The following is an 18,123-nucleotide window of genomic DNA, read 5'->3' on the forward strand; positions in this document are numbered from 1 at the left end:
CAGCCTAATACACGTATTGTAAAAAACAGAATAAAGTAAACCTTAAAATAAAACAATGTTAAAATATTCTATTTTTTACGAAGCATTGAGGTACAGAGATCCGTGAAATCCACGGATCTTTACCTATGAAGTATTTGCATGTCTCCTTCTCACAGCAGTAATTAAGTTTGATTCCGTATCATGTCCCTCCATAATATTATTAGCTAGTGAAACAACTCTGTGGGAAAATAGTTGGTCTGTAAAAGGTGTTGCACAAAAGTAATTTCCAATGTTAATTCTTCAAATAGTAGGCCACTTCAGATTATATAAAAACTTAACTGAACAATGAACATTTAAAAACGGATTGATTTCCAAACATTAGAAAGATTTTCGTAAATATTCGTGAGGTGTAATACACACACACACACACACACACACACACACACACACACACACACACACACACACACACACACACACACACACACACACACAAAGCCCATGATATATATACAAATTATATTACAATAATAATTTACTTTATTTACTATATGCAGCATTTATCAAAATCAAAAAGTACAAAGTGATTCACAAAACCAAACATAACATAATAAAGTACATGTTCTGCTAGCGGGAACATCAAGGTCTGATGGGTTGGAGATATTTTATATATTTTACCACACTGTCACAGTTCTGCAAAAATATATTTGAATAAAAATAATATTGAAAAATAAATCTATGTAGATAAATAGGTATGCACATGCGAGCCGATCCCAGCTGATATCGGGCAAAGGCAGGGTTCATATTTAAAAAAAAATACCCATCTCAATTTCCCAAAGGCCAAGGTGATGTCATCAAATTGCAGAATGATTCTTTGTCTATCTAACCAATCAACTGAGTAATGGTGTTCAGCTATATGAACTAGCTCCATCCTGTGTGTTGATGGATTCCCTTTGTTAAAGGATCAGTTGACCTCAGATGCAACATGAAATGTATTTCTTATTGAGTATGAAAGTTCATTCTTGATGGAAATAGCTAGCATTCAAACACATCTCAGAACCTTCATCAACAGATAGAGTTTGCTCAGTACCAACAGAAGGGTCTAAGATTTAATTTTGTCACCAGTCATCTCTCGGTCATCACATTCATCTCAACACATCACCAAGCCCTAGTTTGTATTAAATATTGTGTGAAAGCAATAAAGCAATTTAAGTTATTTTAATTTAAGTTAAGTTATTAAGTAAAAAATACATTGATAGCCTATTATTGTGTTAATGTTTCACATTCATATAGGGTCTATTCAATCCCCATGTAACAGCCTTGTTGGAAATCTTTGTCCTACTTGACTAAAAAAGGCCTGCATGTTTGCTACATTATTAATGACTTATAATGGCTATATGTCATTGTATTGAATGTGTTGCGGCTGCTAGGTGTGTTTATTTTCCACAATTTTGCTGTTGTCTCATATCATCCACTGGTAAACAGCTTCACACAGAAAGAAAGTAGATCCAGGGGTCAGTCAGCTTAAGCTCTGTATTAGTTTTTACATTATTACGAATCACACATGTTGGTGTTCTAACAGATGGACTCTATTGTTATACAGTATGTGGTTTATGTATAATATGTGTGTGCTGGGTGATGGAGGGCTCAATCTTCAAAATTATAAAATGATTATGTGTAAGGAGCATCTGTTCAAATGTACAGTATTATTTGCATGCGGAGGGTTGGCCGTTGTTTTGTTGCATTCCTGCGGAGTGTTTGACCTTTGACCTGGTTGTTGCATTCCAAAGAGGCTTGTCCTGCAGCAGCACCAGCCCTGCACTCACACTGCTTCTGTGCTACAGAGAGGCGATGTGTGTTGAGCTAGTTTAGACGAGGCACTAGACACACTAGCGAGAATTATCAGAGACCAGCAGACACCATAGCATCGTCCCGAGGTAAAAGGAACGCCTTGTTCTGGGTCTACACAGTTAACCTAGAACGTAGTTAGCCATTTTGCTAAGCAGCTAAACCGCCATCGCATTGAGGTTGCTTCGTAGACACACAGCAGGATAGCCGCAGACACCAGCGCAGAGGAAATGAAGGACAAACAAAAGAGAAAGAAGGAGCGGACCTGGGCTGAGGCAGCTCGCATGGTAAACGGTCTATTTTGATCATTTAACTAGCTGCATGTAAATTATGTATTGATTGATGTGAAGTGATGGATGCAAGTGTGTTGTGTTCATTCTTCTCACGACCACTATTTGTATCCTGCTGTAAAATCAGCTATGTTAGCTATTAGCAATGCTAGCCCAGCCAGCAGGCAGGTTATGTTTGTATTACATGTAACTGGGGGTACATTTTACATGTGCTGCATGTCTTTCTGACTGCTGACATAAAGAGCTACGTAACGCAACATGCTAACGCTGGCTAGCACGCTAACATCCACCTCTCCTGTTTTGAGCTCTTTGTTTGCTAGGCAGCAGGCTAGCTAGCCCAACGCTAATTACCGTCTGAGCAACTTGAGCATCTGACGATACGCGATAAGTTTATGCACTTCATGTAAACAAACCAGTCAATAAAACGTGACCTTGTTAAGCTTGTAACATTACCGGAACAGCTAACTTGGCAATTATCGCTATTAGCGTTATATGATTATGCTGACCATAATGCATGCTACCGTTAGCAAAGCTAACAGCTAACGTTAAACACTAGCTAACTCAGCTGTATTGTGAATACAGATTGGCACGGGTTGCTGCAGGGAAATAAAAGAATAAATCAACCGGGCTCCGAAGGAAAATTCGCAAGAAAGCAATTGGATATCTATGAAAGCGGTGCTGTCACATGAAATAGTTGAAGACAAACGCTAACCACTAGCAAGCTGGTGGGGTTATTTTCAAAACTTATCGCTAAATATATACTAAATTATTTGAAAGCACATTGACAATCTGGGCAGTTGGCTACTTGTTGGAGAAGTACATTTAAGATTGTGTAAAATAATGGTCAAGTATGTTTAGTGTTGATACCCAGTGTGAGGGCGATGGGTTCACTAGCTACTTGGGTCTGTTTTGGCCGGATAGGCCCTGGCTTTCTACTACTACAGCTGGTATAGAAGAGAACCACATCCACTGTCTCTTAGCTGTTACATGCATTTCAAACCATGAAGGTGCTGTATACCACGGAATGAGTTATATTCACTCCTCTTGTTTAGAAAGTCAATTAAAGAGGTAGTTGGGTATTTTTAAAGCACATCCCTATTTTATAGTGACTGCGGATGAAGTACATGGGAAGGATTCGGTTTCATGGTCCATGTTCATATTCCCCGTAGTGGTCTCATAGCTGCTGCTTACCATATACACTCCAGGCTACTTCATTAGGTACACCAATACAATCTTATGTGCAATTCAATACAAAAGCTCTGCCACATATTCTGCTTTTATGAAGCGTATAGTGACTACTTTTTAGTGACCAAGTCTTTATTACTGAGCCTGTGGTTAGTGGTTATATTGAAATTAGATTTTGGTGTTCTTTGCCCCTCATTTAGCAAAATAGGGTGGGCAGAACATTAGTTCACCTCTCACTATGATGCAGCTGGGTGTTGTCACAGCCAAATACCTCCCTGTGCACTATGGTCACATCAGAAACAAAAGAACACAGACGTATCTTAAAATTACAAAGATTGAAGTACAAAAAACTACATGTACTGCATCCATCAAGTGTAATAAATTAGAGGAAACATGACAAATTCACTTTAGACCAAATGGCTCCACTGTGTTGAATCCAATATGAAGCTGTGGAGCCCTGGTTATCCTGTACATAGTTGCATAGCCAGACCCATCTCTACAACGCCGTGTCAGTGCTGGACAATGGTTTGTCTGCATCTATTAGCATTCTGCTATAGAGGTAAAAAAAAAAAAGCTCTGGTTTGTATTTATTTTAACCAATCGCAATTGTCTTGGGCAGAGCCAAGCCCAGGGTGCCCGCAGTCTACATCGGGTGAGTCTGACTAGCCGTGCATAATGTTGAGCAATAGCATAATGTTTTGTGTGCATATTGCAGTTTACAGCGACATTTCAGCATGTGCCAAGTGTCTAATGTATTGTGTAGGTGTACTTTTTACCAGTACAAGGATGTCGAGAATGAATGCTTAGATCATTGTACGTATATGTGGTCGCAGTGGAAAAGGGCTGTAGGTTGATTAGAAAGCCAGGGCACAGTGTTAGGTGGGTTTCTAGTGTCTGTCTCTAAGATTATGGGAACTGAGACTCTGAGCTGTTATTATTTAGAGATAGATCATTTTTGACGGCATGGTAATGTTTACAGTAATGTTAATGTTTTTGCCTTGTCTAACCGGGATTCCTTATCTGCTGTGGTGTATGTATGAAAACGCTCTTTCATTTAACAGCATTAGACTGGAACTCGGCAAGTTTCTAGACACTCAACAATTGGCCAATTGCAGCATTGTAGATGATCTGTTTTGGGTGATTTCTGTCGGCTTTTAGAAGGGAGTTTTTGCTCAAGGGTTTGAGATAGATTTTAGCCTCAATGATACCGTTGTTTCCCTTGTAGAAGCTTAGTCTAGAAAGGGTATTTCAGTTTCCTGCTGTTGCATAGTGAAACAAAGATAGTAGTTGTAGAATTTGTATATTTCAGAAAATCAGCCCGCTCTTCTCTATTACCTCTCCATATGACCACAATGTCATCAATATCCATTCAGCGTGTGAATGTAATGTTAAAGTGCTTTGAGTGGTCGGAAGACTAGAAAATAGTGGTGTAACGGACCATTGTCGATCCATGATCCGTACGGATCCCCCCTCGCGTGGATTAATGACACAGTTTAACATTAACCATCATAGTGTGAAATAACATTTTTACTGACCCCCAATATTCAGCTTATCTGCTTTGTTACACGAAATGGAATATAATATTCAGAACTATATTTTCACTTGTGTACAATTATTTGGAACTAAGAGCCATTGTGTTTTCATTAGCTTAGAATGAGCCCTTCATATTGACATAGGAAGCAGGTTCTCTTCAGAGTCCACTATGTTTCTACAGAACAGAAGAACCAAACAGTGATCTCCAGAGAGCGGTTCACATTGTGGCGTTACCTGAAGGCCACTTCAGTTCTCAGACCAGCTTGGAAAATTAGGTGTGAGCATAGGGTGTTCAGTTGATTGTAGTCTTCAACCTCCCAGCTAGGTGTCACTAAATCCTACACACTGTCCCTTTAAACATGACATGACCTGATATGGATAAAAATAAATAGCTGTTGCTGTGCCTGGAACGGCCGGGTGGATATTATCAGACAATTTTTAGCTCATCACTATCATGGTTTGCTTATGTGGCTCCCAGTCTGTAACAAAACCTTTTTGAATTGGCATTCAATCTGTTGACATGAATAGTGGAAAAGATTTTCCTTTTACTCGCATGAAATGGGCTGAAACAAAAGAGTTCAGGTAAATGAAGGATGAATACAAAAAGATGAATCCTGGACGACATGTTATTCTAATTATTACAAATTACTTTAATGTTCATGTGCTGATATCATTTTCAGTCAAGTTCATTTACTTCTTAAATGTACTTATAAATGCTTTTAGAAGTGTGTATACATTTTCTTACTTTCAAATATCAATATTCGTATCAACCTCAACAAATACTCCGTATCAGCTGGGCTCTAATCAGAATTGTGAATCTCTCTGACTTGCACCTGCTTCTGATAATGTTAGTATGAGCAAACTGCTGCAAAGACTAGCCAAGATGTTAGTCTACTACACTATTGTGTTAAATCACTAGGAGAAATTGAGGTGCCTCAGCAGAGGCACTTTGCTCTAGATAGATCTTGATTTGTCATGTTCATGTTTTTTTTCTTGGCAGTGCAGAAGTATTCGTCAGTCTGCGGTAAAAAATAAATGTGGATATTTTTTCAGGTTTTGGAGAACTTCTCGGATGCACCCATGACTCCCAAACAAATCCTTCACGTCATCCAGACCAAGGGGCTGAAGGAAATGCGGTCAGACACACAGACACACACAGACACTGTAGTAGTGTCAGCTGCTGCTGTTGAAGTGGTATCAACTGTTAGGAAACAAGCTGTTCTCTTCAACCTGACTGCTGTAACTAATGCTAGGAGTTTTATGTGGCAGAGCTGTACGTTAAGTGTAGAACTATAAGCCCAGCACAGTGACACTGTGGCTTTTTGTCCATCATTTAATCCAGAGTGGATCATTGCATTTGATTATCAAATATAAAAATGTTTTGATTATCTTTTGTATTTGTCTAGTCTTTTAAGCAGTCAGTGAACTGATCACACAGCACACGCATCAACCGAACGTGTGTGTGTGTGTGTGTGTGTGTGTGTGTGTGTGTGTGTGTGTGTGTGTGTGTGTGTAACTGAAACTGATGTTTTTTATTTCCTCTGACATGGACTGGACCACCTGTCCTGCTGCTGGCCTAAACAGGAGGTAGGTTGGAGGATCCGAGATCTTTATTACTTATATTAATAACTTCTTTTCTGTAACCAAGCACTTGTCCTGTTTTTCATGTTTTCTTTATCTCTAAGGCCTATGCTTGCGCTTGGCACAGTGTGCTTTCATGGTAAAGCCAAACACAATGTGCCCAATACTGTAATTCTGGAAAATGTCACGGTCACTGTTTCACCGTAAAGGTGCAAGATCTGAGAATGGGTGCACTATGATTGGCTCTCAACATGGCAGGCGTCTCACAGCTAACAATGCTAACAGCTCTAACTATGGTGAAAGTGCTGACAAAGTAGAGCAGAGCGTCGGCCTAAGCTAACCAGTGGGGCACACTCGCATGCACTCCATGCGCTAACATGGAGCAAAAGCATGCATTACATTATGGCCTGGCAATGTAAGTAATACAATACACAATTAAAACATATCTCACTGGTGCTTTATTCTATCATTCCAAATTTTCATGACTTTGTCAGTCCAAAGTTCCTAATGACTTTATATCATCATTTTCTGTTTCTGTTTTAATTTATGCTTTTTAAAGAATAATTTGAAATACCAATGTCTTGGGGTACTCCAGTCAAATGCACCCAATTGCAGCCATATGCAGTTTTACTAGATAGAATAGATAGATAAAATGTTTGCCGTGGGTCCTGATTTAAAGTTTCTCTCATTATTCGGGGGTAGGGGCACTCTGTCAGTCATTTTGAGGGCACACAGTTCCTCATGTGCTCGGCCTATTTTCATTTTACGCAATATGCAAATTCATTTTAACTTTCCCAACATAATAATCAGGTCTGGTATCAAACAAAAAAGTGAATCAATCAACATTTACCTTAGCAAAGGTTCTGTTTGTTGCATTTAATTGCAAAAACCCTTTCTGTGTTTTCAAATAGCAAAACCATACAGAGAGGCAATTTTACTGTTCAAGACAAAAAGAAGCACACCGCAATCAAAGTACTTTCAAGTAGTTTCAAGTTCAATTTTGTGGTTTTTCAGGTGGCGACTGTAACATTGGTTAGCTACAGCTGGTGACATCTATAATCAAATCAATAGGTTATATTGTAAAATTCGAATATAGAAAATGTCAAATGTTACACTGATAACACCACAGGGTAAATACTGTTATCATTTCCCCACTTACTCATTCACATTTTGGTTATTAAATTGTATAAAATGATCACAGACACAGAACTGCTAGACTTGTTTTGCAAAGTGAGTGGACCTGCAACAGCAGCTGTTATTTCCATATCATTTTAATTGTTTCTATGAAGAAGAAAAAACACTATAAACTATTTTAACAAAGTAAAAGGATAACATTTGGAATAGTTGAAGGTTTACAGACTTCAGAGTGGTTGAATGTATTTTTGGGACGGTGGCATAAAGAAATAAATATTCTGGATCCTTGTAGACCAGCTGCTATAATCAAACAACAAAGGGATCTGTATCTGCCAATATGGATCATCAATGATCAATTAGTATCAGCGGCAACAAACATGATCAATGATCTCTAAAAGTTATATTTGCGCCGTTTTTTCTTTTGTGCCGATCAGATTTGTGATCCGTGACACGATCTGAACCGTGTGTTTCATGATCCGTTACACTACTACTACTAGAAAAGCGCTATACGAGTACAGTCCATGTTTCATCCATTCACAGAATTGAATTCCAATTGGACCGTGATAAAATTTCAAAGAGAAAAGACATTCAGGCAAGGGCATGTCATTTTAAAAGGATATTCTAAGAAGGAGCCTGGCTCTATGTTCCTCCACTGGTGTTATTAGTAGTTCGACATTATTGTATGATATTTGAGTATTTACAGTAACATACAAGTTTGTATGTTAATGTTTAGTGTTGTTGTATCATTATGTTGCATGTCATCTATCTATCTATCTATAAGCAGAGAGTGCTCAGCAATACATAGCAAAAACAAAATCACATTGATGTAAAAATCCAATATTGCCATCAGTCTGTTTTAAGGATTTGGCCAAAAATTACTAATACAACCATAATTATTTGAAGGATGGATACCACAGTAGAAACGCTGTGGCAAAACCTCTTGACAGTTGAGATGTTAATATCTTCCACGGTGTGCAGTGTATGGTCATATCGCCCAACATTAGCTTTCAGTGATTTCACAGAGAAGGACTGTTATTGCAAGCTTTATTGTAATGCAGACGTCTTCAGATCTGAATGTGGCTTTATGTCCATTGTGTCCAGTCACATGAATTGTAACTGTGTGTGCAGTGGTACAGCACCCTTGGCGTGCCTGGTCACCATGCTCCACTCCCAGGTGAGGGGAGACCGAGTCAAGAACAGCATCTTCTTCAAGCTGCCTGGACGGATGAGCCTGTTCACTCTCAAGGTACACAAACACGATCCTCTTCTTTCTCAGCGCTTTTTTGTCACTCTATATTACCATCATAATGGGTGGCAGTTGTATCCAAAAAGTTGCATTTGGAAAAAATATGTGACAGTTACTCAATATAGTACACAAGTTCCACAGTGAATATATTTTTCTTGTGAAGTCCACCTGCTGACCAACTTATTGATGAGATGCTCTAGTTCACGAAACTCCTGTGCAGACAAACAGTTATCGCAGTTGTTTTTTGTAGCACTAGTCAGGTAATCTATTGCTAACGAGTTTGTTCACAGTGACGGTATGGACACCAAAGGAAGCCAGTATTGATGGGTGGCTGTAATTGCTTGTAGGGATAAATACACCACAGGGTCCAAATCTGTTCAATTGCTTATTGTTTTGTATACTTGATGCATGACCACAAAAATCAATTGATAGGAGAAATCCGTCTGATGCGCATCACACATTCAGAGAACATTGTTTTTCTTCACACTCTGTAGAAGAACGCCCTCCAGTGGACAAAGACAACATCAGAGTCTGAGACTCCAGCTGAGCCGGCCAGCAGCACCGCCGCCCCAGCTTCCAGCAGCAGCACACCTGCAGCAGGCACGGTGATGGCCTCTGTCGGCCCTACCGAGGCCGCTGAGCAGGAAAGCTGCGACTCCACTGAGACCACCGCTGCTGCCAGTGGAGACAATGACGGTAATACTACACAACAAACAAGATGCCTCTCTAATAGAGTTTTTCCATTACGGTGTGGTAGTCGCACCAAGACATGCAATGAAACACTCAGCTATTAGGGTTCAAATCCATTGGATTTGTTTCCCAGACCCATGGAGAAACCCTACTGGTATTTCATGTCACTGGTGAACTACATGTAGCCTCACATGTTTACCGGCAGAGACCCATATGGAGAGAATGTATAAAGGCATTCACCTTTCCAAAGGTTGAATAGTTCAGATCATGTTCTGGTACCAGAGTACTAGGACAGAGTTCTATAGAATACCAACACCAGTGCAGTGCTTGTGCTGGCAGTGAATGAGCATACCTCCATTATTATGTCAAACTGATTATTGACCATAGAGTCACATTCTGTATATTTAATGATTTAATGTTTTTTGTACAGGGACAAATATACAGCATGAAACAATGTCAAATACCACAATGATTGTGTCTCCTCGCATTAAGCAGGGAATACTTTAGGGCGGGGCTACGCAGTGATTGACATGTCTCTACCAGAGCCGTATACGGCGTCTTTACCGCAATGACACTTTTCCACAGTCCAAATATGGCGACGGCCAAAATCACAGATGACGATGGCCTAAATGTTGAATATAAGGCTTCTAAACCGCAGTCCACAATCCAGTGGGGGACACCACAATAGCTGCATCCACTTCTTACATACAGTCTATGGATAGAACCGGTATCCTTCCAGTCTCAAGCCTACTCTAGTTCTGGCATGAGTAACTAAGAGAAAGGACTTGATTCCTACAGTGTCCCAGATCTTGATGGGGCGGCATGGATTATGAACAGAGGGCTTCCTCATCCTCCGACTGGTAACCTATGACACCTGCTGCTCCATGCCTCTGGATGTCTGAGCCCACAGACCCCTCATGATTGGTTAAGTTAGAAGATGAGGGCACATTTCCTAAAAGTGTATTGATTTTTTTAAGTATTCATTTTGGGGAGGTAGTCTTTACACCGTCTTACTCTTTCTGTTGGTGCCCAGGGCTCATGATCATAGCTGAGGATTGGACCGTAAATTGACTCAAGGGGAGGCTCAGCCTGATGTTTCCATCAGTTCAGTATGTCTATAGTATTTGAATGCCAGTGTGGGTCATTCTTTTACTGAACGTCTTGGCCATTTAAATCTGTTCCAGCTTCTACTTATTTGTGCATAAAAATGGCCTTAATGAATGAACAAATGTGCATAAGTACCTGTATAATTTTGTATATGCAAAAACATCATGAACATGTATAGTCAAAAATGGCCTTTCATTAACTCCTCTATTCTATAAATATTGAGTTGTAGGTTCTCTGTTAGACTGGTGCAGACAGATTCAATGCCAAGTTCAATGCATTCACATCACAAACGGCCTATAATGTTATATGGGTGTGACAGAGTGGAGTTGTAAATGTGTTTTTCTCTGACCTGAAGCCTCGGTGGATGAGAGCTCGTCCAGCGCATCCTGCTCCACAGAACTGCAGACTCTCAGCACCCAGCCCCAGACCCGCCTCAGCAGGGCAGCAGGACAGCAAGGACGCACAGACACACAGCAGAACCAACATCCTCAACACACCCAGACCAGACTGAGCCGCTCAAGACAGGTCAGCACCATGCAGGAGGCCACAAGCTGCTCCATGTTTACAGTGGAAATGTGTTCAGTAGTCCAGGGTTTCAGAGCAATTCTATAGTGTTATTATGTTGGTTTTCATGGATCTGAATAGTGTAGCTCCTGACAAGTTTAAGATATTAGCCATGTGTCCCTGTCATGCCATGCATTTGGACTTGATCTGTAGAGGGACAGGAAAACAGTGCTGCTTAACATACTGAGTGTAAAATGATCTACTGTGTCCACCTCTCCATCCTACTATTTGTGTTGCTACAGTCAGGGAGGCAGAGGAAGAAAGCAGTCATGATGCCTCGTGTTGTCCTCACCCCTCTTAAAGTGAATGGAGAGCATGTCCCCTCAGGTAAGAACCATTTTTTGTCTTGAGAACACCTGGATTAACAATACACAAGTAATCAAAGCAATAATTCAGAATGCCTATAGGCCTGACTGGTCAGACCGTAACATTATCCTAATTGATAAACCCAACCAGCAGTAAGAATACAGAGAAGATGAAGGCACTATCTGAAGGCAAGATGTCCTGTTAAAATCCCAAACACTGGTCAGAAAAATGTCTCTCTCTCTCTCTCTCTCTCTCTCTCTCTCTCTCTCTCTCTCTCTCTCTCTCTCTCTCTCTCTCTCTCTGTCTCTCTGTCTCTGTGTGTGTGTGTGTGTGTGTGTGTGTGTGTGTGGTCTTTTGTGCTTAGCAGCATAGACCTGCAGATAGCTTCTGGCTGAGAGGCTAAATAAAACGTGTGGTTTTGCTGTGTCAGGGCCCATGAAGAGGAGCCGGGGAGGGGTGGATGTAGACTTTGAAACACCAGGTTCCATCCTGGTCAACACCAACATCAGAGCCCTCATCAACGTGCGGACCTTCTCAGCCTTCCCCACACACTCGCAGCAGCAGCTACTGCAGCTGCTGCCAGAGGTGGACCGTCAGGTATGTTTTGTTTCTGTCCTTCCAGTTTATCCCTAGCTTTGATACCCCAATAACTACCAAACATGAATTTGTCATTTTATGGGTCAATATGATGCATGTGAGGTATATGCTACTCCATTCCTCTGGTATATGGTTTTACTGCGATTTATGAATTGTGTCCACTTTCTTGCAGATTGGACCAGATAGCATGGCTAGACTGAGTAGCTCGGCTCTCAACAATGAGTTCTTCACCCATGCCTCCCAGAGCTGGAAAGAAAGGCTGGCCGAGGGTACGTGCTTGGTCAATCATGGACAAGTTGTGACATTTATCTGAGAATTCTGCCAGGCTTTAATATTCAGAAGATGTTGTGAATGAGAAGTAGGCCATACAGTGTAGAAGTACACAATAACAAACACTTCTGCATGATTTTGGTGAATCAGTCCATTGAGGGATCTGATTCAATGAATGTCTTGTCTTTATACTGATGCTGGTAGCACTGTCCCGGAACATTACTGCAACTGAAAACCAGCTGCTTATTTTAACAGCTGAAGGGTGGCTAAATCAGGTTTTTAACAAAAATTATACTGGTTATACACTTCAAAAGGTTCAGTTTTGGAGTTACTTTTTTAAACCTTCACATGTGTTTGACACATTTAGGTGAGTTCACCCACGAGATGCAGGTGCGTTTCCGGCAGGAAATGGAGAAAGAGAAGAAGGTAGAGGCGTGGAAGGAAAAGTTTTTTGAAGAGTACCATGGGCAAAAGTAAGAGCCAACCCATTTCATCCAAGTCTGAATCCACTATTCACACAACAGCCATATTAGTTTGTCATATTTGGGTCGGTTCCTTAAAAGTTAACATGTATTAGTTGACTGCTAGTATCAATAGTATTACTTTGAAAAGCCATGATATAGATATTCATTTTGACCGCTTGTTTTAGACTGTTTTTCCATCTCCTTTGCTGTCCTCCATGTAATTTAGACAACTCTGGTATAACCTAAGGCTACTGCGATATGCAGACAAATCAGTGTTTCTACAATGCACTAAAACGTAGTTTGTGTACTTGTAGGTCTGGCCTGACACAAGAGGAGTCTCTAAAGCTTACCATGAGTGAAGCCAGTGAAGTTGCAGCCAGTGTGCTGGACAGTGATGTGGCTGTGGTGGCAACTGGTGCGCCCAAGAGACGCAGCGTGGGTCGGCGGAGGAGAGACGGCAGGATGAGAAGACGCACACGGGCTGACCTGCGTCGGCGGGCCCGCCGGACCCTCTGCAAGGCCACTCCTCCAGCCCTGCAGTCTGCAGAAGCAGCTGAGGCCAGTGCTGCACTGGACAGCCCGGCAGTTTCTATTGGCTCTCCCATGTCCGACAACACGGTTGTTCAAGGGGAGGTGGTGCTGCAGGCTGAGTGTGGCGTGGAGCTCCCAGCTGAGAGTGCCTCCATAGAGCCAAAGCCCTCTCCCACTCCAGAGCCAGTCACATTGCCACCCTCCACTCCAACTCCCGCTCCAACTCCAACTCCCGCTCCAAGTCCCGCGCCAACACCAGCTCTCGCGCCAACTCCCGCTCCTGCGCCAACTCTCTCTCCCGCTCCAACTCCCGCTCCCGCTCCAACTCCCGCTCTCGCTCCAACTCCCGCTCCAACTCCCTCTCCCGCTCCATCTCCCCCTCCCACTCCCAGCCCCAGCCCAGCTTCCACCAGCGCAAACGAAGAGCCTGAAGCAGCGGCCCGCCTGCTCCCAGAGGACGGTCCACCTGTACTGGCATCCACCTCCTCATCATCTTCTTCCTCTTCCTCTTCCTCTTCCTCCTCCTCCTCCTCCTCCTCTTCTTCGTCAGCCTCCTCGCCTGTTTCCTCACCCTCCTCACCTTCTGATAGACGGGGAGCGTTTGCCGCAGGCCTGGACTCTTCCTCATCCTCCTCAGCGTCCTCCAGTGCCGCAGTTGCTGCCGATCCACTGGATGACACAGCCTCTGTGGTCACCTCTATTACAGGAGGTACCGCCACCAGCAGCCGTGAGAGTAGCCCCTCAGCCAGCCCAGTCACCACCCCTGTGTCCAGTGCTCAGCTCAAGGAGCAGAAGAGAAGGCCAGATGAGACTCAGGCCTTCTCCAGCTTCCCCGAAAAGAGGCCGCGGCTTGATGACCGTCAGTCCTTTCGTACCACAATTGACAGTGTCCGTTCAGAGAAGCCGCAGCCGACCACAGAGGAGCCCAAGGTGCCGCCTATCCGGGTAAGACTTTGTACACAAAAATAATTTGCCTGTTCAGCAATGAGTTGTTGTCCAGATAAAGTTTAACTCACTGTCCTTGTGTCTCTGTCCCAGATTCAACTGTCCAGAATCAAACCCCCCTGGGTCAAAGGTCACCCCACCTACCAGATCTGCCCCCGGATCGTGCCCCCCGGCGAGGGCTCGCGGCGGGCGGGGACGGGGGGCGCGCGCACCTTGGCGGACATCAAAGCCCGTGCCCAGCAAGCCCGGGCCCAGCGCGAGGCCGCTGCTGCTGTTGCAGCCACTGGCGAAGGGGCAGGGCCGGCCGGGGTCAGGCTGCGGCCTGCTTCTGGGCTACCGGATAGCAGCAATGGACGACGAGCGCGAGAGCATCCAGGACCTATCGAGCCCGGAGGAGGAGGAGGAGGAGGAGGAGGAGGACGAGCAGGAGCAGGAGCAGGAGCAGGAGCAGGAGCAGGAGGAGCAGCAGCAGCAGCAGCAGCAGCAGCAGCAGCAGGAGGAGGAGGAGGAGGAGGAGGAGGAAGAAGAAGGGGAGGTGGTGGGATGCAGGAGCAGGGATCGTCTTCAGGCACTAATTCGTCTGGAACACAACTACAGCTTCTCAATGTAGAGCTGACGCTCGAGCCATCCCCTTCCCTGTCCACTACCTCAACCTCCATGTCCTTGGAGCCCCCACAGACCACAAGCTCTCCTCGAGAGGAAGCAACTGGGGGGTCAGAGACTCTAGAGGAAGTAGAAACGGCGTCAGCCAGTGTCCAGAGTTCCTCCAATGGGCTCACAGACAAGGCAGCTGACTCGCCCTCTCCAAAGCCTGAGGTGCTTGAGTCTGCTGCTGCCCTCACAGAAATGGCTGACCAGGGTTCTAAAAAACCCTCACTGGCCCCAACCTCCATCCCAGATTCCCTTCCCAGGTTCGGGGCTCAGGGTGTGGATGTTATTCAGACACTGGCAAGCTCCTGTCAGTCCAAAGAGCAGGTACAAGGGAAGGAGGCTGGGCTGGGCGGCGTTATCCAGCATGGTTCCTACCACGTGGAACCCCACGAGGTATTCTCTCACTCAGCTGCAGAGAGACTGCAAACAGACGCATCCTCTCCCCAACATGCAGACTCTGGGGGAGAGAAAGACGATGAGGCTGGGACACATAGCGACTCCACGGAAACTGCTTCAGACTGTGAGAATGACATCCAGGAGGATGAGCAGCAGCAGCAGCAGCTTGACCAGGACTGGTGCCCCCAAGTGAGCATCAAGAGAAACGGCCAGCTGGTCATCTGCAGCCCTCCTCCTCAGAACCAGCATCCAGTCATCCAGGCTTACGTTTCTAGCCGTCAAGGTCAGACTGTCATTCAGCCTTGCTTTCCCAATGGCCTGCCTAACCCTCAGCCCAGTGGCCCTCATTACCAGGACCACCAGTCTCTCCCCACAGCCCACCCACAAGGGATCATTGACACCAACGTTGTGGTCAAAATGGAGCCTGGAGATGATTGTAGAGCCTCCAGAGAGAGCTCTACTGAAGATGAGTGTCGTGGAAGTTTAAAGCCCTCTGTCACTCACCCAGCTGCTGCAGGTGCCTCAAAGAGACTGGTCAGCTCAGTCAGACCAGTATCCAGTGTTGAGGCCAACAACCCTTTGGTCACTCAGCTACTACAGGGCAGCCTGCCCCTGGAGAAAGTTCTACTCTCACACTCTGCCAACAGGCTTGAGATCAGCCGATTGCCAGGACCCCAACCCAGACCACCAATGGCAAGGACCCCAGGGCCTCGCAACAGGCCTGAGGTCACAGCCCAGTCTCCTAGCCCAGAACTGAGTGCAGCCTCTCAGATCCACAACCAGTCTCCAACAGGTTGCCCAGTGTCCTGTTTGATGGAGGCCCCAGCTGCGCAGCAGTATCAGTCTCAGCAGGCTCCCGGGGCTGTCCCGGTCATCACCTCTCTGCCACCCTCCTCATCCTCCTCGTCCTTCAGAAGTAAGTCAGACCGTAGTTCTCAGACCGCAGTGGAGTCTGCAGTTATAAAAGACTTGCATGGTCCTCAGCCCTCCCAGGGGGTCACTCCAGACATGCCGCAGCCGACCCACCGAACCATGCCTAATGGCCCCCATGCAGACCCCTGTCCCACAGAGGTGGTGCCTACTGTTAGGATCAACTGGCGGCCCTCACATACTCAGCCCCACCCCTCACACCAACTGCAGCTGTCTCCTGCACCCACGGTAAAGAATGAAGTAGGTGCACGGCCCTCTTGCCAGGCTCTTGCCAAATCGTTTCCCATTAAACCCATGAGTGTTACCAAAAAGGAGCCGGGGAGCTCTGTGGACGGCTACCTGAGCGGAGGGGCGATGGAAGGACTCCTCAACATGGAGATGACTTTAGCTAGGATGGCAAAGAAGGAGCACAGCAAAGCTACCTACTCCTCTGGCTCTCCCTCCTCCTCCCCCTCCGCCCTTCCCTTCCAGCTGTATGGGAAGTTCCCCAAGCATAGTGGTGTTGGAGGAGTAAGCTACACAGCCAATGTGTCAGTGATGGACAATGGCGGTTTCTCCCGGAGCATGGCGGACAGTGTGCTTCAGCTGCGCCCCCGCTTGGCCTCCAGCCAGACCACCCTCAGTATCCAGGCCTTTACTGACAGTACGGCTGAGGAGGTGGCGCTCAAGTGCTCGTGCCGCCTCAAAGCCATGATCATGTGCCAAGGCTGCGGTGCCTTCTGCCATGACGATTGCATCGGGCCCTCCAAACTGTGCGTGTCATGTCTGGTGGTGAGATAGTATGTTGGAGCCCCTGTCACTTGAGAACTGCTCTCTGTACAGTATCAGCAGCGGGACTGGGAGGCTCCAGGGTGTACAGAAGCCTGATTAGGCTAGAGCACACAGGAGGAGCCTGACAGGCAAGATTTGTCTTGTATAATATAAGTGGTCTGTATTTTCGTTGTTGCAGATTTTCAGATTTTTTTTTTAGCTGTACTTATATATTATTATTGTTATTATTAATATTGTTATCATTATTATTATTGTGAATTTGGGCATGGTTGATTGTAAATTGTGCCTTTTTTGTTTTGTTTCCTCAAAAACATTTACCTCATCTTATCTCGCTCCACCAGTCATCATTTGGTGGGTCATTGTTTTGGTCCCTCGTTTTCTCAGCAAACGGGGACCTATTGTCTCTTTCCGCAAAGAAGTATTTTTTTAACCATTAAAATGAGTAAATTACATTGTTTCACTGGTTTGTGTTTTGACTCATTTCATGGTTCCCTTAACTCCTGTCTGCTAAGTACAATGACCAAATAAAGTGATCATTGAACGATGATAGGATCCTTGAAGCCTTTGATGATCACAGATACTGACCCAGACGGGCCTTTACTGTTGGTGCAGACTGTATGAAGATTCCTCTGTGAAAGTCCACCCCGTCAAAGATGGCTGTGGTCCATGCCATGTACAAGGGCACAATCGCCAATACATTTTTATTATTAAAGGCAGCTAATGCACAACTTGAAGGGGAGAGCAGTGTCAATAATTAGGTGAGTGCATGATTGATGCATAACATACCAAACATTTAGTATGTCTTGTAGTTAATTACTTAATCACATGCATGGTAAATGCTTATTTTGTGTTCTAGGGGGAGAGTTTTGTTTATTTGCTTTTGTTATTGATACACAACACTCATGATCAGTATTATCGATACAAGTATTAGTGATCTGCCCACTCCTAAATAAAGGAGGAACGCTGCTGGGAGACTGGAACAGCACACACTGATACAGCGCCACAAAGTTGGAGGGATTTGGCAAACATCTGTGCACAGTCTAGGCTGGAGCTTCACAAGTCCAGATGAAAGACTGCAAAGGGAGGCAGGAAGGAAATGGGCAAT

At 44.5% G+C, this 18,123-nt stretch overlaps 1 protein-coding gene across 3 annotated transcripts; it reads left to right on the forward strand.

The window, feature by feature from the left end:
• Positions 1 to 1,781: 1,781 nt before the first annotated feature.
• Positions 1,782 to 17,481, forward strand: asxl1 (ASXL transcriptional regulator 1). Of its 3 annotated transcripts, none has more exons than XM_068732862.1 (11): positions 1,782 to 2,114; positions 5,889 to 5,972; positions 8,677 to 8,796; positions 9,291 to 9,492; positions 10,949 to 11,118; positions 11,400 to 11,484; positions 11,894 to 12,060; positions 12,233 to 12,329; positions 12,698 to 12,803; positions 13,109 to 14,270; positions 14,364 to 17,481. In XM_068732862.1, exons 1-11 carry the CDS (start codon positions 2,058 to 2,060, stop codon positions 17,025 to 17,027), a joined length of 4,914 nt encoding a protein of 1,637 aa, XP_068588963.1. In that variant the 5' UTR covers positions 1,782 to 2,057; the 3' UTR covers positions 17,028 to 17,481. The 3 variants fall into 3 exon arrangements, with proteins under 3 accessions (XP_068588963.1, XP_068588965.1, XP_068588964.1); XM_068732864.1 differs by lacking the exon at positions 1,782 to 2,114 and adding an exon at positions 3,947 to 3,954; XM_068732863.1 differs by lacking the exons at positions 1,782 to 2,114; positions 5,889 to 5,972 and adding an exon at positions 6,138 to 6,422 and having other exon boundaries at positions 8,679 to 8,796.
• The last annotated feature ends 642 nt before the right edge of the window (positions 17,482 to 18,123 follow it).

The sequence above is a fragment of the Cebidichthys violaceus genome, unplaced genomic scaffold (genome assembly GCF_023349555.1).
Source record: "Cebidichthys violaceus isolate CVI_PGR_0920_01 unplaced genomic scaffold, fCebVio1.0.p SCAF_6, whole genome shotgun sequence".
Classification (NCBI taxonomy): Eukaryota; Metazoa; Chordata; class Actinopteri; order Perciformes; family Stichaeidae; genus Cebidichthys; species Cebidichthys violaceus.

What these genes read in the sequence shown, in the direction of transcription:
- asxl1 (XM_068732862.1), top strand. Translation starts at nt 2,058, where the DNA reads ATGAAGGACAAACAAAAGAGAAAGAAGGAGCGGACCTGGGCTGAGGCA. An exon ending in GGGCTGAGGCAGCTCGCATG is followed by an intron (nt 2,115 to 5,888) that starts GTAAACGGTCTA and finishes ATATTTTTTCAG; the next exon opens with GTTTTGGAGAACTTCTCGGA. An exon ending in GAAAGAAAGGCTGGCCGAGG is followed by an intron (nt 12,330 to 12,697) that starts GTACGTGCTTGG and finishes TGACACATTTAG; the next exon opens with GTGAGTTCACCCACGAGATG.